The sequence below is a fragment of the Gouania willdenowi genome, chromosome 14 (genome assembly GCF_900634775.1).
Source record: "Gouania willdenowi chromosome 14, fGouWil2.1, whole genome shotgun sequence".
In the NCBI taxonomy this organism is placed as follows: domain Eukaryota; kingdom Metazoa; phylum Chordata; class Actinopteri; order Blenniiformes; family Gobiesocidae; genus Gouania; species Gouania willdenowi.
Window position 1 is genome coordinate 29,321,188 of NC_041057.1, and position 24,715 is coordinate 29,345,902.

General features: G+C 37.8%; 1 protein-coding gene across 1 annotated transcript in view; it reads right to left on the bottom strand.

The window, feature by feature from the left end:
- The window catches only part of med13a (mediator complex subunit 13a), a 161,866-nt gene that overhangs the window by 40,706 nt on the left and 96,445 nt on the right, over positions 1-24,715 (bottom strand). Inside the window, exons 5-11 of the mRNA XM_028466211.1 lie at positions 20,323-20,523; positions 20,044-20,238; positions 19,218-19,380; positions 17,762-17,872; positions 12,959-13,702; positions 5,951-6,167; positions 277-307 (exon numbers count right to left, since the gene is read on the bottom strand). Coding sequence (XP_028322012.1) covers positions 277-307; positions 5,951-6,167; positions 12,959-13,702; positions 17,762-17,872; positions 19,218-19,380; positions 20,044-20,238; positions 20,323-20,523 — 1,662 coding nt within the window. The remainder of the gene's footprint in view (positions 1-276; positions 308-5,950; positions 6,168-12,958; positions 13,703-17,761; positions 17,873-19,217; positions 19,381-20,043; positions 20,239-20,322; positions 20,524-24,715) is intronic.

Below are 24,715 nucleotides of genomic sequence, written 5' to 3' on the forward strand. Positions count from 1 at the left end.
GATTGAAAGCACTCAGGACAGCCTCCATTTACTTCTCCTTTCAACATAATCTAGAAGCAGATTTTCATCTCAATTCAATTATCTAAATGCTTAAGGCATGACAAATCAGTTATGTGTGATTTAAAAGAGATTTGGAATTGCTCATTTGGGGAAATACTTCAGGATGTGTTGACATATTTTAAATCCCCAGATGAAAAGTCATTTAGTCTTCATATTCCCACCTCGATCCTTTAAGAGGAAATGTTTCATGTGTTTACTGAAGACACAGCTTCTTACCGTCTGATTGACCAGCCCCTCCATCTTCATCCTAAAAACAACAAAAGATCAACAAATGAGAAACCAAATCATCCATTCAGCCTTGGTTTGATTATTAAGGCTGGGTTGGTTGCTGATTTGATAAATTGTGATTTATTGCGATTATATAAGCAATGCAATGCAATAATAGTGAATATTGAAATCTTGTTTTCTTTATTTCCCTTTTTAAAAAACAAAAGTTGAATAATTCACTTCTAGAAACAGTGAATGAGGCATAGTTCCCCCTCAAAAAAAATTCACATCACAAGTCAGTCAGGCCATCACAAATTTAATATAAATTATTATTATGGGGAGAAATATGAATTTAGGTTATTGTATAAAAAAAATTATCGCGATGTATCGTCAATCGATCATTTTTTCCCACCTCTAATGGGCAGGTTTGCATTGCATACAACAGGTTACTTAGGCACACACACATTGACATTTCAAGGTGCAGATTGCGATGTTGAAAAGCTAGCAAGATTAAAGCTATCAAGACCTCCTCTAAGCTCCACCCCCAAAGCCACACCCCCACAAGTTTGAACGCACATAGGATTCGTCAGTGAGACGAAAGCCGACATTTTAAAGTGTAAACGAGGGAGGACGGGAGACAGAGAAGGGAGTGGGCGGGACGAGACATTTAGGCATCTGATTGGTTCTTTCAAATTCAGATCGAATAGCAGGGATTGGTCAGAATTTTTTGAGGATTTCAGGTGCTACAGATGTCTGATTCTTTTTGTTCCTTTTTTGTGAATAAATTACGTATCGACTAGTGTTCAGTGTTTCTAAACAGATCATAACTTCATACCTTAAAGGAACTATTCAGCCCATGTTTTCTTGGGTGTTCATTCTTGTTCTGAGAGTTTTTTCAACATTTAAAAAAAAATAAACTAAGACCGACAAATTCAGCATCATTATCAATCCAAAAGTGTCCAGTATCATTTTAATCTGTAGAACACACAGAAAAAGAAGCTCAGTGGAAAAATAACCCTGCTACTGTGTTAAACGTGGGTGTGTGGAAAGTGATTAATAGAAAACAAAAACTAGCCAGGTCTTTAAAAAAATATAGAGCGACAACATTGTAGATCAGGAGGACGGAGGATGAAAGTTTTCTACACAACACAACATCAAAATAAGACACCAAAACCAATGGCAGAATAGGAAAAGGAGAAAATAGGATAAAAACAGAAGAAAGAGCGAAGCAGTCGCTTGCTTTCTGTAGCAAATAAGATTTCCAGCATAGACTGGAGCGAAATCATGATCCAAGGAATGGCCTCTCAGGCTCCCACCCTGACATCAATATCTGGGAGGACTGGCCTTCTGTATGAGTGTGTGTGTGTGTGTGTGTGTGTGTGTACACTGAGCGCTGAGCAGTTCGAGAAGAGGAACAGCAATGTTATGTCCCAGCCATTGATTTCATTACGCCCCAGGGCTTTTCTCCAAGTAGCCCAGGCTTTAATCTGTCTCTCTTAAAGGCCCTGGCCAAAGCAGTGCATAACATCCACATCCAGGCTGAGATCTATAGGTAGCAATGACGCTTTAACCCCATATCAATAACGTAGCCTTGGGTGGGGGGAAACCGTGTTTGTGTGAAGTCTTTACATATTGCAAACAGTTTTCTTGCTCCAAGGTTTCTGGCATCAAAGCCTTTCTTTCTCCTCCTTCTGACACTTTGGGCCCATTTATCAAGGACTTTTTCCACGCCTGCGTCCTATACTTAATTCAGCACAATGACACAAATACTCCACATTAATGCGCTTATCACATGACTGTCCATGTTCGTTAAGGTCACAAGATTTGTAAAGTAATCATGTTTTTATTTATAATAGAGAGTAGGGCTGGGCGATTTTGCCTAAAACGAAAATCTCAATTTCTTTAAAGAAAAATTCAAGTTTTGATTCAATTTTCATTTTTTTTTTTTCCCACTTAAAAATGACTGCAGACATCAGATATATTGTCAAAAGTGCAACTTTATTGCTGTGATTGTCCTCAAGAGTTAAAATACAAAGAACAATCCCAAAAAAAAAAGTAAATGAGGCTCTGTCATTCAACTATTTTAAGCTTTAACCCAGGTTTAAGCAAAAAGGCAACAGCAACTTTACAGTAGCTTGAATTTTCTGATTAAAAAATCAGATAACTACATATTTTATAACATATAACATTACAATTAAAAAAAAAAGAAAAGAGGGGGCTGACTCACATCGTATATATATATATATATATATATATATATATATATTTTTTTTTTCTAATAATTTTTTCTAGTAATTTTTTTTTTAACGAGAATTTGCAAAAGAAAAATCGTTTTATCGACAAATTCGATAAATAGATTAAACTGATTTTTTTTCCCAGCCCTAATAGAGAGACTTGTTTGATGATATGACTGTAAATTAACCATCAACCAGGGACGACTTAATCATTCCAGTTACCAAAACATAAATAACACGAGCGCAAAAACCTATGCCAAGGAGTTCTGCCAAAACTGTTCTAAATACTTTATCCACAATACTTGCTGGTCTTCCTTTTCACCAAATGTAATTTAGATCCGTTCAGAACTTTTTGAGATATCCTGCTAAAAAACATCCAGTAAAAACACGACCTCCAAGGCAGAGGTAATTAAAAACAACTTCCCAAGAGTGGAGCTATTAGGGCTGCACAATAATCTGATTTTAATCATTGCCATGATTAAATTAACCTGATCATTAGGGGTGTGAAAAATTTTTTTTTTTTTTTTTTATTTAGAAAATTGATTTTTTTTTTAATTGATTGATTTATTTATTTTAATCAATATTTTTGTGTATTTATGCAACATTTCAGTGGTCACAATGCTTTCAATGTGTTGCAATGGTTACTTGATGCACTTTATTTTATGATGGCAGTGTGTAATAATGCCTGCAATATTTATGTACGCACAGGCATTTTATTTTCATATAATCTGTTCAGATCAATGTTTATATTTTTTCTTATTTTTGTGCATTATCAGTAACTCAGGGTGATTTATCCTTAATGTTCTCACTTACAGTTGTTACAAGGCCATCATTATGTTGTCATGGTTACTTTGAGACTTCTACACAGTAGTTTCAGTGAAAATAAACTTGTTGCACTATATTTTATGATGGCAGTGTGTAACACTGCATTTTCTTTTTTTCAGTGAAAATGTGCAAAAACTCTAATAATAAACAATAAATAGGATGTTTTAAGCAAATAATTTTGACTCAACTTGTCAATCAATATCTTCTGATGAACATATACAGCAACTTGATTTTTCACCTCTACGTTTAATTTTGATATTAACTGGGTAAATTATCGTGATACGTATCATATTGCAACATCCTTGCCAATACTCACCCCTACTGATCATCGGCAATATTTACATTTAAAATGTGTGCTCTGCGGCGGATCAAATCAGGCACTTTCTAATCATGTTTGGAGGCTCAGCACCTCCAAAAAGCAAAAGAAGACCTAAAAGAAAACCTAATGGTGGTACCAGAATGGCTTTCTGATTGGTCAGACTCAGTCAAAGCAGTCGTGTTTGGAAAGTAGCTACGATATTAATTTAATAGCGATAATGCTGATGGCTTCTTGAGAAAGTCTGTCCTCTTGCAACCTGGCCCGTCACCCTTTTTAAAAAAAACCAGCTCCAGGCAATGAGTGAGGAAGTCGAGTTGGATGAAGTGGTTACACTCGACGCCGTCTTTAAAAAGGTTTCAGACCTTGGCACATTTTTCAAACTGTCACAGTCATTTGTGTAATAAATCCAGCATGCTGCAGCTGCGACAGGCTCAGTGCACGGCTCAGACTTTCAGACAAGAAAGCAGTTCAACACTTCCCACAAACGACACTTACACAATACCACAACTGTTATTTAATTCAAAAAGAGAAGTTGAACCAGCCACATCAGGATAAATAAAGCATACTTCATTCATGAGTTTAAAGTCTTGACAAGATTAGTGTTTATATTATTACTGATTATATTTGCCAGTGTTAATACAAACACCATCCCCATCCCACGTGCACATTGTGGGTCCAATTCTTTTTAACTTTCTGGGGCCTAAGGCGTTTTTTCTGTTTTTTCATTGTGTTTGATTTTACCTTTATATTTCATATAAGGAAATCCATAAACCTTGCATGTTTGGTATCTCCCAAATATCCCAAGTATTTTCTTTAACATGGCATACTGTATTAACACAGTGGATCTAAAACCACTATAAAAACTAAAATAAGAGTGGTAAAAAGCTAGGGTTTTTTTTTACTATAAAAGTCACAAACATTTTTAATGCATTATTTTTATTGCTTGTATAGCAAATCTAAACTATGTATTTCAAAAACTTATATACAGATGAATCAAAAAACACAGTTTTATATATATATATATATATATATATAGCTATTTACAGTGAAATGGAAGCAATGTCTCAGGTGATTTTGTAAAACTATTTACAAAAAAAGTATGAATCAAATACAGGGAAAGATAAATTATTTGTGCCTCATTGTGTTGATATAGAACAATAAACAAATATATTAGACACTACGCTACACTCCAATCTCCCTCACTACACACTAACTAAACAGTCAAATCACAGTAATAATCACTATTATCTCAAAACTCTCAACTCACCCTCTCTTTCTCTGTTTCCCTGTCACTTGAAAAGAAAATTCCTGCTATATGTGGACATTATGATTGGACAATGGCCTTCTTCTTCTCAACCAATAGGAAACAGCTATAAGGTGACGTTTCAGTGTTGTTGAACTTGCTGCACAACACTTTCGCTTTCGTTTTAGACGCGCTCTGCAGCGTCTTCCTGCACGGAGCACTGACAGCTCAAGAAAATGTCACAAAAAAACCGCGCACATTTTCCCTCATAACTCCTATTTCCTGTCAACATAATTTAAAGGTTGGTTTGTAGTTTGACATCCGCACTTTCGACACGGGTTGAAACAGAGATGAAAACGATCATGTGATCAGGACACGCCGGTGGGTCCGTCGGCCCCAGAGAGTTAATGCTGCTGCTGCCAATGGGGTTCTATTGTTCTGTATATTTGTTGTTGTATTATTATTATTGCGTATTTGTATTATTTTGTATATATTCTATTTACATTACTAGTGTTTGTTTTTTCATTTTCATTCTTTTATACTATTATTATTTTACTCTATTTATTCTTTAAGGGTTTAACGGGGAACTTGGGGATGTTATTTAGTTATGTACATGTCATGCACATAATGATTATTTTTCTTAACACTTAAAAAACATACAATTTGAAAACAAATACTTTTTTAAAAGTAGAAATTATAATTATTGTTTTATTAGAGCAAACAGTTTGTCAATTTATTTTTTACATTTATTAATTTATTTTTAGATATTTATTCTAATAATAAAACAAAAGAAACTAACTATGTTGTGAAATGTGCCTGACAACCCAAATCATTGTTTGTGCATGTATTTGTATTTAAACAATTCCCGTTATTAAAAATTAGAAGGAATGCGGACATAAATTGTCTGTGTGTTAAAACTAGGAGAAGCAGAAAAAGGAGCTGGATTTAAAACAAGCAGTTGTACTTTTCCTACTTCTCTCTTGATAATGTGCATTGGAGATAAATTAAAACAGCTCTTTTATAAAATGACATCCAATAATAAAGAGATGCTGCACTTCTCACCTTGTGTTTCTTTCCAGGCTCCCTCTCTCCACCTGCCTTGTCTTTTTTGTTGGAAAACGTGAACTTGACATCCCCTTCCTCAAAGGCGTAAGGGTCCGCCTCAGGTTCGTGGTCGCCGTCGGTTACGGCTGAAGCCAGATACTGGTTGCTTCTTGCTCGATACATCTGAACCCGCTCCTCTGAAACCTTCAGCGGCCACTTAGACGAAGACATCACTCTGAAAGAAAGGAAACAGAGAGCCGTGAGGACGCTGGTGGGTAAAAAACCTGGGATTTGTTTCGAAAGTGAACCTCTAAAGCTCTATAATCATAACAACAGGCTGAACAGAGCTCAATATTTTCTACATGGACGTTCCAGGTTGTAGCGACAGCTGCCAGCCGTGCTGCTGCTGCTGCTTCTGTCATGTAGCTGAACTAATGTGTCATATACTGGAGCTCGTCAGACACTTAGTATTACAGTGGATTCATGAAAACATGGTGACTCCTGTCGTGACAGCTCACACTTTCAGACAGACAGACACAGATTTCACCTGTAACTGCTGTGAACACACAAGGAGAGAGTGCTACTACTGGAATTACATTTTAATCTGGATTATATACATATTTTTTTTTTATCTTGCTTAGAAATTTGAAATCTGAGCAAGATGTGATGAAATTAATGTGAGGTTCTTTACGGTATATGTCCCATTTCCAGTTCAATTACAATTCATTAAATTATGACTACAGTGACCAACATTTTTCCAATTCCAATTAAAATTATAACTGTAATTGTTCCCCTGAAATTCAATTACAATTATGTTCTCAATTACTAAGCTTGAAATACATAACCCCCAAAATTGTAACCTTCCTCTTGTGTTAACTTTCTGTTCTCAAGACCCATGTTTTAAATCAGCCGTAAAACACACAAAAAAATATTATCTATCATCTATTTTGTTTTTCATCTCTTGGTAGCCTTGTTAAGCTTCCTAATCAATGATCAATCCTGTGTCGTCTTGAAAATTTGGTTGGCATTCGGGGATGTGCTTTGAAATGGTTCCGATCAGAGACCAGTTTTTGTGTCAACGTTGGGAACTGAGTTTCCTCCACAGCCCCCCTGTCGTATGGCGTACCGCAAGAGTCCATCCTAGGGCCACTCCTGTTTTCATTGTATCTGCTACCGCTAGGATCTGTTCTCCATAGATTTGGGGTGCCATTTCACTTGCATGCTGATGACAGCCAAATATATGTGCCCCTTAAGCGTGAGAATGCATTCGGTACCACTCAACTGCAACGATGAAATCAAATCCTGGATGTCTGCTAACTTTTTGCATTTTAATGATAGAAAGACTGAAGTCCTCCTAGTTGGGCCGAGTAATTCTGGTAGCGCCTTCTCTGTAAACCTAGAATCGTTGTCCCATTTTGTCAAGCCCACAGTTTCAAATCTTGGAGTGAAAATGGATTAAAATTTTAAATTTGAAAAAACAAATTAGTGCTGTGGTGAAGGCGAGTTTTTTCCATCTGAGGCAACTAGCAAAGATAAAGTCCTCACTTTCAAAGCATCACTTTGAAATACTGATCCATGCTTTTGTCACAACACAGCTGGACTATTGTAACGTCAGTTAGTCCTCCTTACAGCTGGTTCAGAACGCTGCAGCGCGCCTTCTAACTGGCTCACAAAAACACGACCATATTTCACCTGTTCTGTCTTCCCTTCACTGGCTCCCAGTCCAATACAGAATTGATTTTAAAATTCTGTTATTTGTTTTCAAATGCCTCAATGGCATTGCCCCGCGTTATCTGTCTGACCTGCTTGTGTCCTACTCTCCAGCACGTTCACTCAGGTCAGCCGATCAAGCGTTGCTTATGGTTCCTCAGACGCATCGCAAACTTGGAGACCAAACGTTTTCTGTCGTTGGTCCCAAACTGTAGAATGAGCTGCCTCTGTACATTCAACAGGCTGACTCCCTTCCTGTTTTTAAATCACACCTTAAGACAAGCATGTTCTCTTTGGCGTTTAACCAGTGTTGAAGGTGACGTTTACTGTTCCAATTGTATTTTGTGATGCTAATGTACTGTTGCATTTATAATTGCATTTTTATTGCCCTGTTGTACAGCACTTTCGTCAACTGAGTTGTTTTTAATAGTGCTTTATAAATAAATTGGATTGAATTGGATTGAAAAATATTGGTATTACTGTCTTTGGTATGGACGCCTGGGCATGATGCTCAACAAAACTATTGGGTAGTGGGAAAACTTGATATAAAACATATTTTAATGATTGTTAACTACACATGTGTAAGCCTTCGAACTGTAACATGGTTCTCCAGTTTAGCATTTTAATTAAATTGTAGTTTTTTATAGAATTTCCATGCCAATTACAATTACAAAGTCAATTATCTGAACTCAACTACAATTCAATTCAATTATGATTACAGCAGCAACCAATGTTTTCAATTACAGTTACAATCATCATTACACCTTTATTGGAATCAATTACCAATTACACAATTAAAATTATAATTGAGCCCAACCCTGCTAAAGGGTGCTGGAACCAGGCATGTTTGGAGGTGCCAGACAGGCTAGTCGGACTTATTAAGAAAGTACTGATTTACCACTATTACACACAACCGTCCACCTCTGACAGAGACTGATCGGAGACGATGAAACGTCTTCTTACAACCACAAGTCTCTTCACTGAGCATCCTCTGAACATGACTGCCATTCAATATGACCTCTGTGCACCATTTCCCGATGCACCTTTTAATCAGACAACACAAAGAAACCTTAAAGCTGCAGTTTGTAGAATCCTCTATCCTTTTCGTTTTGAAACTGAAACCAAAACTCAACCTAAATGTTAGGACGTTATCTTGAGTTAGTAGAGATTTTTCTGGTGTTTTAGAGACTCTAACATGAATGCACGTATTACTCTGTAGTTACTGTCCCGAGCTGCTGCCACCAGCTCGTCCCCACCACAAGCACACACAAAGGGGGCTGTGATCCCAGCAGACTGAGCGACAGCCGCATTCAGACTGTAAAATTAAATCTCCTTGAATAAGCTTCTCTTAGGTTTACATGCAATTTATCGCGTCTGTTCTCATTCTCCCTCTGAAGCCAGTGTGTGTGTGCGGCAGACCCTGCCCACTCATGGAGGTCCGCGAGGATGCAAAGCGAAAGCGATGTGTTCCTCCTCAGTGTTTGGGACTTTATTCTGTTGCTTCTCCACCTCGGTCTGCCTTTTTCTGCTTGATTTGCTGTGTAACTGTTGTGCCTTACGCTGTTATAGGAACTTCTGCTGGAATTTCCACAAATGCACGTTTACTACTGATGGTCCGTGAATCCAAATGAAATGGCCAAAACAGCACACGTGTTTGTAGAAAAATCTCAGAATGGCTGACATACAGATTCTAGGAGTGTCACACTCCTGTGTTTATAAACTTCATTTAAAAAACCAGATGATAATGGATTTTTGACCAAATGATGTAAAAAAAAAAAACTTACAAACTACAGCTTTAAAGTGTTTGTTTTTCTACCCCGTGTGAATGTTCATATGTTGAAAAAGCTTTGCACCTGTAAAAACGTGTGCAAACGTCACTACGCACCCTTATAAACAATGCAAACCCCACGCAAAAGGCTGTCAAAAGCCAAACATAGCGTGCACAGTGACTCTAGTGCGTTCGCCTAAATAAAGTATATGGGCAGTTATCGGCTCAGAGCAGAGAGCGAACATGCATCTGCTGCTTCATTGGGCTGCCACTCCCAATTCAATGGCTTCAAATCTAATTTAGCAATTTCTCCCACTCAGCTCTCCTGCAATCTCCATGTCATTTAAATAGTCCAGACTGAACCACGTTTGAATGCGAACCGATTTGCGCTGCACTCTTTCTAAATGAGGCACAGCAGGTAAGGAAACACTCAAAAATAACTCTAAAAACACAAAATGACAACAACTTAATACACTCAAAAAGACTAGTAGGGCAAGACACTACATTAGAAATATGCAGAATGGCTGTAAATAAATCCAAAATTACAACAAAACAAAAACATACAAAATTCCTCCAAAAACACACAAATATGACAGAAAAACAGATTTAACTCTGTTATTTCTGGTTAATGCTTAGATCAGCCATTATTCTAATTGTAGACATGAATGTTGACAATGTGTCCCACAGATCAGACAATCACGATTTTGTAGCTCCCACTGTAATAAAAGTGTCCCATCTCTAAGATAAGATACTTTGTCTCATCACAGAAACATTTGACCAACAGACCTAAATTCATTAGAGTGGTAAGTGAAACTGATTATAGCTATTTTATTGCTTTGTTGTTTTTTAATTGGTAAATAAATAGAATATAAAATGTTCTAGAAAAGTTGTGATGACATCTTTCACCAATATTTCCCAGGCCTGCTTTGACCTCAACATTCCTCTGCACTGCTGCTCTCCCATCATGTTGGAGCTCTGATGCAAGGCGATGACGCGTGGCGGCCCAGGCTGGAGATTAAACACCATTCAGAGCCGTGGCTGGGGGGGTGGAGGGGATTACAGCAAACTAGAATAGGCCATCCAAGCGGACGGCCTCTAGGGATTGCATAACGCTGCTGCTAATTCCCAGTGCAGCCATTCTATGGTACATTCCACTGGTCACACCAGCCTGGCTTCACAGTGGACAACAGTCAGATGTCAGATGGTGACTGATGGACTGACAGTTACCCCAATTTCCGCTGCGTTACGTGTCCACCACGCCACCAGAGCTGATAGGTTCACACTTTAGTTTATGTGTTAATTTCCGCTGCGCTGCATATCTGCTCCGTCCCAGCTCCAACAGTCTGGAGCCCTCCGGCAGAGATACGCAGGACGCAACAACTCAGCACAGAGCAAATACAGTGAAACAGGAACTTAACCACATACTAAACATTAAAACATCCGGTTACTTTTCAAAATATAACACCCCAGATAATATTTCATCATATTATCTCTTCTCTGTTGGCTGTAGCTAAACAAAAGGTAAACTTTATATTTTAATACCTTAAAACATGTAACAAACAAAAAACCTGTGAAACTAAATGTAATATATACATATATGTCTGAAAAGTGTTGATGCGTTTCCCTGTCACCCCTTTATCGTTATTTATTTATCTTTATTAATTTATGTTTCCTCTCCTTTCTCTCACTTTTTATTTTTTCTCTACTTATATATGTCATTCAATCTATACCCCTGGCTCTATTAACCACATACATGCCTGTCTGTATCTGTACTTGTTTGTGAATATTGCTGCACTTTATTAATGTATATGTCATTGTTATTCACTATTTGAAAAAAAAAATATGTTTACAACACTTCCTTTAACTGCGTTCTCGCGCGATTATGTAAATGTCGCGACAACTCTTCTGTCTCGTGACGTCAACCGGACTGCACCGTGGCGCACTTAAAACGCAACCGGTGGGGATTGCCGGAGGGTGGACAGCTGAGACGTATCCAGTGGATACCCTGGGTTAGATGAGCAACAAGCATCAGTTTGAGCTCTGTTATCTTTATCTGATTATATTATTACTCCTTCTCCCTTCAATCCCCAGGTGTCCACAGCACATCTACGTGCACTAGTCAATGAATCGCACTGGACCTGCATGTTGATGGTGTATGACGCCAAAAGGGCACATGGCAAGAGATTAACATGCTGTGTGCGGCTAAGCGTTCTGAGCTTGTGTGTGTGTGTACATGTACTGCTCTTACATCATTAGTCTTTCAAGACAGTTTGTCCTGATCTACTGAAAATGATCAAAGCTACGCAGCGTGTTAGGGACTTGACCCCATGATGCCTTTGTGAGCCCAAAGAAAGCAATGGTTAGGTCATTTATAATTGTAATCTTGTAATTGATGGTACATTGCAGATGTGACATAATTGTAATTTAAAAAAAAATCTGTTGCTTTTCAAACCGCAGTTGAATTGTAATTGACTTGAATTGAACATTTGCTTTGTAATTGTAATTGTCATGGAAATGATATAAAAACTCAATTACAATTTCAATAAACACAAACCTGGGGAACCATGTTACAGTTCTATGGCTTACACATACTGTATGTAGTTAATAATTATTAAAATATGTTTCATATCAAGTTTACCTGTCAGTTCTCTTGAGGATCATTTTACCATTTAAAAAAAAAAATGTAATCGAGAGTTATATTGACAGAAAAAAAGCTCAGACGCCCGCACCAAAAACATTAATTCCAACCCTAAAGATGTTTTCACTGCAAAAGTGACTTCAGTGACTACGGTTGCTTAAATCACCTGTGATGAGGCACTTGACATTGTGACGCTTTTTGCTCGCTTCACTGTTCACTTCATCTACCCCAGGGACGTGACGACCGGGGGAGTGATGTGGGGACAAACTCGTCGCCGATTGGATGTCGTAACACAGAGTCACTTAAAGTCACTTGAAAGGTTCACATTTTTTTTAAAACATTGAGCGACTTCCAGTGACTCAGATCACGCGATTGAGACGCTGGAATCACGTAAGTTGCGTCGCTTGAAGGGAGGTTGCTTGACGTTGCGTCATTTACATTGATTTTTAATGTAATCTATTTGTCAGAATCGCGTTCGGTGTGAATGCACCTTAACAAGATAACCAAGAGATGAAAAACAATATAGATTATAGATAAGATTTTTTAGTGTATTTTACAGTTGATTTAAGACATGCGTCAAAACTGACCCGTTATTATAAGAGATGCTAACAAATAGCTAACACAAGAGGAAGGCTACGTTTTATGGGGTTATTTATTTCAGTCTCAGTAATTGTGATTAATTGAATTTGAACTTCAGTAATTGACAACATAATTGTAATTAATTTACAGGGGAAAAATAATAATTGTAATTTTAGTTGTAATTGGGAAAAAGGCCAGTTACTGTAATCAAAACTGAGCTGTAATTGAACATAGATAATTGAAAACGCAATTGTAATAAAAAATGTAATTGACCCTGACCCTAGTGATGCCTTTGTGAGGCCAAAGAAAGCGATGGTCAGGTGTAACTTACTCTGTGACTGACACCAGGTTGTCCTGTGATGCCAGGGCCTCCTCCCTCAGCTTGTCCCCGGGCAGCAGAGGCGTGAGCATCTCGGCTTCTTTCCTACGGGGGAGGTTAAATAACCTCCATGGTGCGTGGGAGCCGTCGTCATCCAGGTGGATGGCCGCGCCCACGTACACGGTCGGCTCTGGAGGATCGGAGTAGGCTGACAGTCCAGGATGGTGCGAGTGGTAGTGCTGATTCAGGCTCTTTGGCCCTCCGGAGTCCTCGCCGCCATTCTTTACCCCAACGAGGCAGGGCTCTGGGGGCGGCTGGTAAAAGTGTTGGCTGTTAGGGGTTGACGGGTTCTTCGTGCTTTCCCCCGACTCATCGCCACGTTCGCAGGGATGAGGGCTAAGTGGTGGTGGTTGGGGGGAGTTGGCCGCTTCCAACGAGCCAGTGCTGACCCCTGAACCATGAAGCTGGGGAGTTTTCTGAATGGATGAAACGTCTGTGGAGTGAAGAGTGGGGAACCTTCCTCCATCCTGACCCCTCATGACCAACCTCTGCCCTGCAGTGGTCTCTGTCTCCATGGGGGCTTCGTCACAGGTCGGGGTGCGATGATGGAAGGGTGTCTGCGGTCGTTTCTGCTGCTTGTCGCCTTTCTCTGGTTTCTCTCCCCCTGTTTTGTGCTTGGTCGGTTGCTGGGAGGATTGGCAGGTGGACTGAGTCTGGCCTGGAGTGCTGCCTGGCCTCTGCTTCATTGATTTGAATCTGCAGCAAAAAAGGATGAACACAAAAGTATGAGACACCAAGCAGAACGTCAGCGATGAGAGAGGATCTATCAAAGTACAAAAAGCCTTCCTGGAAACATTCACAGCTGCTCTTTCTAGGAAACATCAGTTAAAACCATTACCTGCCTTGAAAGTCTTTTTTGGATCAATCAGACAACATTTGATGTAAAAATGTTAATCAATAAAAACCATCTTCACCAAATGCAGCATTAAATGCACAAAGGAATATTTTGATGTTTTTTTTTAAAGCATGTTATTATCTTTTTCAATTCGACTCCAATTCAATAAAAACAAGAAGATAGTCATCAACATCCCCCGCCACAACTTATTTCTCATTATAACTCATAACCTTTTCCTAAATGTCCTAAATCTTAGAACTTAGATGTACACATAAGAAAATATCATCACATCAATATATAAAATTATTAACTATCTTAAATGGTTTCTAAGAAAAGCTGTCCCCTTTAACTCGAATGGATGGACGCACGGACGCACAGATGGACAGAGCTCAAACCTAAATCCCTCTTCCACTTTGTGGCGGGGGGGGAATAAAACATTCTTTCACTGTTCTTGTCTCATGGACTAAAGTATTGGCACCCCAGGTATTTTTCTCGCAAACACACCATTTCTCGCAGAATACATGTGTTCATTTCCTTTATGTGCATTGAAAAAACACAAAAAAGCTGACGGAAAAAGCCAAAATGTACACAATTTAAAACTAAATGTAAAAATGGACCAGACAAAATTGTTGGCACCCTTTTAAAACTGTGTGTAAATCATTTTATTTCCAGCATGTGATGCTTGTTTAAACAGTAACAGGTGGTGGCAATATAGAAATCCCACCAGAAACCACCTTTGTGTTGTTTGTCTGTGTGTGTCACACCAAGCATGGAGAAGAGAAAGAAGAGCTGAGAACTGTCTAAGGCAGGGGTCACCAACACGATGCCCGTGGGCACCAGGTAGCCCGCATGGACCATGTAAGAGGCCCTCAGGAGCTCTTGTCCCCAGTGAGCTGCATCTAAAATCTTTCTCGACACGGCGATATATCACAATATTTTTTTCGCACGAACGATTATCAATATGTTCGCGCTAAGTATTGTTTTTTTTTTTTTTAAAAAACCTTTTCTGCTTTTTCACTAAAATGTGCAGGTACGTCTTCACATAAATTTTGTCACTGTTTGTTGAAGGAACTAATATTTTGCACTATAATGATGTCACTGGTTAGAAAGACCCTATTTTATGTTTACAGAAAGCACTATTGGAGATAGTTATTCGTTTACATTGGTATGTTGACACTTATTTACAGTGACTTAGTGTCACTGTTCATAGGACGCTTTTTCAATTTTTTGTCTTTCAGAAATTTAATTTTTTCACTTAATCTTTTTTTTTCTTGTTATGTCATAGATTATTGTAGATTGATTTATGACCAATATATCGATAATCGCAGTATCGTCATATCGTGAGATAATCCGTTATCGTGAGCTTTGTATCAAGGGGTACCCATAGGTTCCCACCCCTAGTACTCAGTAGAGTTAAATACTGCTAATTAAGCTTTAGTAGTAAATAAACCATCTTTAAATGTTTATTTTCACTGAAACATTTTAAGTGTTGCAGGGATTAGTTGCATAGTCAGTGGTATGTTATATATACTGGTAAGATGATGTATTTTCAAAAACGCAAGGTGGATTTTCATAGAATATGACAATTGCTAAATTTGACATGTTTCACGATTAGTTAAAAGTTGTTTGTTAGTGGCTAGTAAAACAGGAACATCTATGAAATGTAATGGAAAAGAAACAATTAGATAAATTAGGAGAAATACAGTGTTTCATGTTGAAACCTGAACATTTCCTACCATAGTTAAGTTACTGCTAGCCTTCCTCATTATCTGACCCTCTAATTAAAGTGAAACCGCGACATTTTAGTGTTTAAGAAGTGCTTTTCTAACTGGTAGGGCTTTGGACTATTCAGTACCTATGAAGTAGCTCACAGGTTCAGGAATGTTTTGTGACCCATGGTCTAAGGACTTCAGAAGCAAAGTTGTGGAAAAATATGAACAATCTAAAGGTTACAAGATCATCTCCAGAGATCTTCACTGTGGGTAATATCATCAAGAAGTTTATAACCCATGGACCAATTGACGAAAGAATGCAATGTGTAATTTTATGTACCGGTAAAATGATGTACATTTTGGCTTTTTACTTCGGCTTTTTTGTGTTTTTTTCAATGCACATAAGGTAAATAAACGTGTATATAAAAAAAAATTGTAATTGCAACTATTTTTGAGATAAATGGTGCATTTTCTGGAAAAATTCCCAATACTTTCGTCCATGACTGTAAGTGTGCTCAGCAGGTTACTTATTATCCTGCTTCCGTTGGATCGTATGACAACTGAAGCACAAACCCACACTATGTAGATACGTGACAGTCAGGGTCAGTATATCTCCTGCATTTCCTGTGTGTGTTCCTGCATCCTGCTGCTGCTGTGACAGATTGGAAAACTTTTCTTATTTAATGAGTGCTGCACTCGCAAGCAGTGACAATTACGAGTAAACCTAAGTGGACACACAAAGGCTTTCAATACACAAAACACAGCCAATAGCAATTAATGCCAGCTTCTCATTTCTGTGGCGCTAAAGGGTGTCTTCCAGCAAATTTACATGCAGGAAATCTATGCTGCTTTCATTAGATGTGGAAGTCAGCACTCATCTCCACAGGATTCCCCAGTGAACACATCTACAGACGTACAGTATGTGGTCTGGGTTCAACGCTCACACACTAATGTCCTCATTGGATAATTCTGTCTCATTGGACAGGTGACAGATGTCTTTAGATTAGTCAAACATTAAAAAAAGAAATGCAGTCTAACAAATCATTTAAATCCAAAATCAGGTATAACTTATCCAGACTATAATCAATATTAAAATGAAGAAAGAAAGAGAAAGAGAAAATAAGAGAAAAAGAAAAAAAGAAAAGAAAAAGGAGCAAGAGAAGAACTGGAAACATAGTAGGAACTATATAACGCAGCGAATAATATGAATAATGTAAAAGATATGGTATCGGTATGGGGATAGTAATGTATAGAAATTTGGTTTTATGTACAAAAGAGGGGTGAAGTCTCCACCTTTATTAATATGATTATGATTGTGTTCAAATGTATAATTTATAGGTGTATATATATATATATATATATATATTTGTATAAGCGCATATATGTGTATGTATATATAAGTAGCTTATAGATAAATTGGTTATACTGGTTAAAAGAGGGGTAAGATCAAATACCAGTAAGCCAGACTTCTTCTCGCGTTCTCCTTTATTGAACATGTAAATGTTTTATTGAAATCCTCTTACTTTGTGTTTTTGACTTGCTTTGGAAATTCATTTGCTATGTGAAATTCCTGTATTGTTTTTACATGTTCAAAAATAAATACATCAAATCATGGGTTATATACTGTATATATATATTTTTTTTTTCAAAAATGATATTACTCACCCCCAAAGCTACGGTCCTCTGATGGCTCTTCCAAGCCTTTAAAGTGTGAATGATCACATGGTACCATGATCAGAATCACTGATCCAGATAACTGCCACTATCTGGCAAACAGGAGATTTGGTGCTTGGTGGAGGTTTTCCCTCTCTGAGAGCTATTGTTAAACAAAGCATGGATGTATATTCTGAATCAGTTTAATCACTGGATCGTATCAGCTTAAATGTTAAATATATATTACACCGACTGATTTTTAATTCGTTTCACAGCAATTTATCCAAAGATACCACTGCCTGACCCGACAAAGCTGCCCTCTAATTAATAATATATCCATTTTTTTGAGGTTTGAAGCCTTTAGGCACTTGGTGAAGATGAAAAAAATATATACAAATGAAATTAGGTGTTAGAGCGTAGTGTTAACACGACAAAATGAAGTCCAGGAAACAACACTTGTGTGTTCTTGTCTCTACCTGTGTATAACTATGAAAGACAACCTGGGGTTGGAGCGAAACCTGTACACGGCCGAGCACACAATGGAAAACAACTGACCTTGAACAGCTGCAGTACGACCTCTGTGAAGGCTCCACAAAATCCCAGGCTCCCATTTTCTCACTGAGTTCGTCCTCACAGCTCCCGTTGGTGGCAGCGGAGAATTTCCTCCTGGATAAAAAAAAGAGACATGCAGAAATGTTTCAAACTGAGGATAATGAGAAGGCAATTGTTATTAGAATATTCTGAATAAGTTAGAGTGAATCAAACACACATTATGGATACACAAGTAAACAGATATTAAACAGATATAGATTATTATTATACCATGTCAAAATATTAAACTTAGGACTTAAACATGGCTTCAGTTAGACATAGAATAGGCAGAAGACATCTGTTACTAAATCATTTATTTTTTAAAACATGTATTTATTGCCTTTGACATGTATACATTAAACACACATTACAACAAACATGGGCAACTGTCGGCCCGGGAACCACATGTGGCCCTGAGTCTAATTTTTTGCAGCCCCCAAAGCAAATTCCCCGAAATTGTAATTCAAGAGTTTGTAAGGAAAACACACAAAAAATTCCAAAAATACACAAAATGACTCATAAAACATAAAATGACAACAAAGACAGACACAAAAACACACAAAACGACAACACGTTACAGAACAACTATAGTTTCTAAATTGGTGAGAAACCAAATTCCAGGCAACGACCGTATTTTTAGTTTTAAGTGGTTTTAAATTTGAAGATGCGGCCAATACAGTGTGACTTTTTTCAGCCAAACTGCGATTGACAGCAGATGACTTGCATGAATACATTTTCAATGTTCATTGAAAAAATATTTGAGTCATAGTAGATAATGTTTGGAAATTATCAGAACTTTAATTCAAAAAAATTATTTATTTACTTTTTTAAAAAAAATTTTTACACAATTTAGAACAATTGGATTCAATGAAATTATGAATTATGGAGCCGATAAATCATTGTTAAAAATAAATGACCAACATCTCCATGCTGTTCAGATGAGATGTGGTGTATTTTCAGATTTTTGTGTGAATACCTGAAATTCTGACAGCTGTTTGAAATCGAATATGTTATGGTTTCATTTATTCCGACAACTGATTCCAAAAAGAATCGTGCTGGAATTATTATACGGAGGTCAAAGAAACTTAAAAGGAAACATCAAAGCAATCAGCAGACGCCTCTGACCACGACTGGCAGTTCACAGTTAAAACATGTCAGGTGTTCAAAGTAAATTTCCTGAAAAGTAGTTGTCTGAATAAATTAAAGCTTAACATATCATTCAAACAGAAGATTAATAAAATCTTGCTGGTATTACGCTTAAAATCTGCCTTTACACGCAAACAGCTGTGGTCTTGTTTTGGCTAAAATGGCCTGGCACCGACCATTGCTGCGCAGCAGATATACAGTAACTAATGTATCTACAGTATGATGATTATTATGACCACAGATACTGCTATAATACAGAAAGCATGTGACTCACTTGTTCTGAGCTCGGTTGATATTGCACTCTTGCCACACATGCTCCACCACCTGACTGGCGAGCCGACGTGGAATCTTTCCTCCGTGGTGGTTGGTTGTGTCCACGCTGAAAGCATCAGTGGATGAAGGCATCTTCACCCACTTCTGGGCTGAGTGAGAGTCCACTGGGGACAGGAAACAGGAAGCAGCAACAGGTTAAAAACCGTTTCACAAAATGCTGCAGGGGTTCTCAACCTTGGGGTCGTGAGACACTGGGAGGGGGTTGTTAGATGCCTTCAAGAAACTAAGAATATTTTTTGAACAATTTGAGCACTTTTTTTTTTGTTTTTTACCCTTTTTCTGCATCTTCACTAAACATACCATATAATAACTTATTTTCATCACTTTTTCTTGACATATTTTTGTTACATTACTCCCATTTCTACCACTTCTCTATCAAATTTCAATGCCTTTTCTGCACATTTTTTTCACTTTCAAGACATTTTTAGCACTTATAAACCTTTCCACCACTTTTCTCACCTAATGTAACATATGTTAACCACTTATTGTCACTTTTAACCTCTTTTCACTATATTTGATGCTGATTTTGGCCAATTTAACCACATTCACGATTTGTCATGCCCATTATTTGCCAGATAAAACTAATTGTTCCTACTTATTTTTTTTGCCACTTTTAAGACAATATTGACACTTTGTCTGTGTTCAACCACCTTCAGGAACAGTGGGGGTCCCTGGTCTCTGGCACCTTTATTTTGGGGGTCCCGGGCTTAACATGTTGAGAACGGCTGGTCTGCACAACACATCTGAATTGCATAAAGGTGTCGTACCCGTCTGCGCTTCTTCAGGAGATGTTGGAGGGGTGAGAGTCACTAAAGACATGGCGGGTTCTCGCTGGGAAGCAGGCACTTGGTGGGCACCAGAGTAGACGGCAGTGCAGTGGGAGGACCCCACAGGGGCCACAACAGGGATGTCTGACTGAGGTACCAGTACCAGGCAGGCAGGGTAGACCATACGCACACCACCTGTAACACACACACAGACACAGACCAGGTGTAAGTGTTCAGGAATCAAGGTAAAAATTGTGCTAAAAAAACACAACTACTGACCAACGAGGACTTCCACACATGCCAGAGAGTCATCCTCCCATTCCATGTCTTCCCCCCTCTCCTCGGGCACACCCTGCTTGGCACTGGGACTAATGGGATAGAACTGGTTCCACTCATCGATCAGCTTCTGGGTGGGTGGGTCTGACATCTTAAACGACTGGCCTGTGAGGGTCCCATTCAGACCAAATGGACTCAGGATGACTGAGGAAAAAGTACAACACAAGACAATATGAGATGAAGTTGTTATACATCCATTCCAACTAGTGATGTGCATTGCGATGAATCTGACGATACGATATGTCCCGATACTAAACAATATGAAAAACATCACGCTGTCACAATATCAATAATTACAAATTTCACCATTACAAGTACAAAATGGTATGAAATAACAATAACAATAATAATAATAATATGTCAGTATTATATAGCGCTTTTCAAAAAAAAAAGAACAATTAAATAGTAACTAACTTTAATTCAAGTACCAATATTAAAAACAAGTGGTATTTTTTATTAAACAGTCAAATTAAATTTTTCAAAAAAGTTCAACTTTTGCTTCTACCATTAATTTTTAAAATTCTTTTTAAAAAAAATAACCGTATACATCTATAAAAGTGCAATTAACTTCCAAGCTAAAATGCATTGAGGATGCAGGTAGTTTAACAACGTCTGATGTGGTTCACTGACACCTAGTGACCCGGCGTTTACGTGCTGTACATATGCTAGCACAATTTAATGTTTTTTTTTAATTAAAAAACATGATTAAAATAATCGGTTTGGATATTTTTTTGGATCAATACAATAATCGCACGATGAAATATTGCGACATATTGCAGAATTAATTTTTTTCTTACACCCTTAGTTACAACTCTTATATCCCTTTTCTGAAAATGACCAGACATTTTATTTTTATCTTTAAATTGCCAAAATATATTAGTCTTTTTTAATCATGACTTTATTTTTCTCCCAGGTTTTGTTCTTTGTCCATCCTTCGACAGCCCCTCCTGTAAACATTTTTCCTTCCTATCAAATCCTTTCTTTATCGTCTACTTTTCTTTTTTCTCCAGATGTTTTTCCTTTAGCTGTTCCTCTGCCATCTCTGTCCCAATCAGCAGCGCTTCATCTTTTCCAGGCGCCAATTATTGGGAAGCAATGGCCTCTTAGAGCCCATAAACAGAGGCTTATAAAAAAAAGGCCATTCCTTGGCAAATACACTTGACCTCACAGACATATGAGAGCTGTGGAGAAACCCCATCAGGCTGCTTATAGAACAGATCGGCATCCATCAGCCAGTGCTCAGGCTACGATACACCAAAATGCATAATGCATACACATGAGTACAGAAAGCATATGCATATCATCAACTGACGACACGTACGCAGACACACAACCTGTCATCTTGCCATGCATCCATTCTCTTTCTCTGTATCCATTATGCATTGGAATGTGGAGAGGGGGAATAATGGCTGGGCGAGCAGAGGAGCCAGGTGGGTGTGTGAGCAAGCGTTTGTTAATGTGCCTGCCTTTCTCGTGCGTCATTACGAGACTGGACGGCCCCGGTCCTTGGGTATCGATCCAGTGGCTGGCTGGACCACAAAACTGCTTCCATGAGAGGAAAACAGCAGCAGACAAAAGGATACAGAGAAGAATAGGGAAAATGAGTCTCACATGCACAGGGATGAGGCTCATTTTGAGACGATGCACTACAGAGGTAAAAATATTACGATGGCTATTCATTACCATGGAAATGTCTAGAAAATTTGTTTCTCTGCGGCAGACATGGGCAAATGGTGGCCCGGGGGCCACATGCAGCCCGAGCTCTACTTTAGTGTGGCCCCTTAAAATGAACATGCAAAACACCAACAAAAAAAACACACGCAAAATGAGACAAAATTATATAAAAAAAAAAAATACAAAGAAAGATAATTCTTTATGAAAAACATGTAAATTCCAAGGCTGGAACATAAGCTGCACTTAAAAAAAATGCTTTTTCACTGTATTTATGATTTTACAAGTTTTTTAAATAGGTTAAATGGTTTGTAAATAGGTTATAAGAAGTAAATATATTAGTTAATTTCTTTTTGACAATTTGAATAAAAGAATAACAATCCATATTTTGACTGATCTGTTTTTTTTCCTCTAAAATATGATCTCTATGTATTGAAATTTAGTTAAGAGCATCGTTACAACCCAATCTTTGATTAGATTTTTTGTTTTGTTTTTTAAACAAAATTTTTCTTGTCTTTATTCATATTTTGCTTATGGCCACAAGCTTTCAGAGATTTTTCTTCAACAGCTCCCTTAACTGTTCTTCATGCTTTTGGTTTGTAAAGCAGTTATCATCTCCTTCCAACTGTTTTTGGTGTAATCCCGACAGGGTCTAGGACAGCATCAGTCTTCACCTGCAAACCGTTACCAAGGGAACTCTTCCTTTTGCCAAAAGACCCAAAAATGAAAACCTACGGATTACTTTTTTTTTTTAAAGCAATAAAGTTGGGTCATTATTGTTGAGAACGTAAAAAAAAGATTAATCTCATATACAAATCCGACACCTTTGGATATATTAAAAGGGTGGCTGGCAGGTGGCAGCAGTAGATAAGTCAGGCAGCAAAGAAAGGGGGAGCATTCGGGTGCAAAGTCAAGCAAAAATAATCTTTGCTTTTAAATGAATTAATGAAGCATTCAGACATTTTTATTTCAAAATATTTTAAAGTGCAACAATGCTGGTAAAGACACAAAGCATCAAAATACTGTCCTCCATTCTCATATCAACTGTATTGAATTAGCATACAAGACCCAAGAGAGAAAACATCCCCCTACAATTCATCCATCCCATCTGCCTCTGTGCCGCTCCAGCTCCAGAGTCCATCTCTGGCTCCCTGAAGACATGTCAAATGTGCTTAGATCAGTGTAATGGGCTGAGAGTTCATTACATTCACCCTGCGCTCTTTTATGAGCTCACATCCTGAAGAGGTTTATCCTGCTGGAGCATTCTGCCACTGACACACACTACACCAAGGACTTCCTCAGCGCTCATCAGAGATGTGCTGTTGTAGTAAAAAAAACAGACACCTTGTGCACAAAACGCCAGCGTGCAACTACTGAGATGTCTTCATTAACCGCAAATCAATCAGTGCTCACAAAATGAGGTGCTCGGGGGTCTGTTCGACAGGTCCTGTTAAAATGAGGCTCCAATTATCCTTTTTGAGCTTCACTACCAACACCAATCTATCTATTCACACACATTAAGTCACGTCTACATTCAATGCGTCACACAAACTAAGCTACAGAAAGGTTCATACAGGGTTCTCACCAGGAGATTTTTACAGCGTAGGGGGAGTGTTATAGGGGGGTCCGGGCACATCAAAATGTATAAGCCTCTGAATGAAGTAAGAGAGTTACTCATGCTTGCTATACAGTAGGTCCTCCACTAATAAATACTCACACTGTATCAGGGTTCCTACAGTTTCAGTCATAATAAATTCAAGACTTTTTTAAGACTTTTTATTGCCATTTGAAATTCAATTTAAGACCAACTTCACAGTAAACACGATTGGGGGGGAAAAACGCCACGTTAATGACATAGGGTTAGGGTACATTTTTTCCAGTGTCTATTGCAGACGGCCCCCAAAGTAAACACACAAAAATACACAAAATGACTACAAAAGCAGCGAAGAATCTATAAAACAACAAAAACACAAAAAATAAAAAACCATTAAGAAAAATCTTCATTGGACCGGCAATTTTTGTTAAATTTACATTATAGAAAATAAAAAAAAACATTGTTACCCTTTATTTTGAATTGTGAGATAGATTACAATCATAAAATCATACTTATGTGTTTAAATTTTAGACTCTGCAACAGCTGATGTATGTGTTGTGCGGGTATGCAGATTAAAAAGAAAGTTTAAACAATACGGGCACGTCAAGGGTGCAACAACAATCAAGACGGGACTGATTAAAAAATGAAAAAACAACCGAAAAGTTGAGGTCAACCGATATGGGATTTTCAAAGGCCGATGCAGATACAGATTTAAAAAAAAATAATTCAGCCGATGGCGGATATCTAAAGCCAATTTTGGAAGCCGATATACATTTTTTTAAAGCACACTGATTATGAAAGACAATTGAAACACTCGTCTGATATAAATGTATATATTAGAAATTAAATTAAATACACCAAAAGAACTCTCAACATTTATTGAACATTAAATATTCCTGTACACAAAGTAAAAGTAAAACAAAGCAGTAAAGCACAACAACAATATACAATGTGCAATGTACAAGTAGTCAGTTAAAACTATTTCAAGCTTCTTTCTTAACTTAAAGTCTCTAGTAATGAAATTCACAAAATATTATTAAATATGCAATTAAACAGTAACCTGACAAGTGG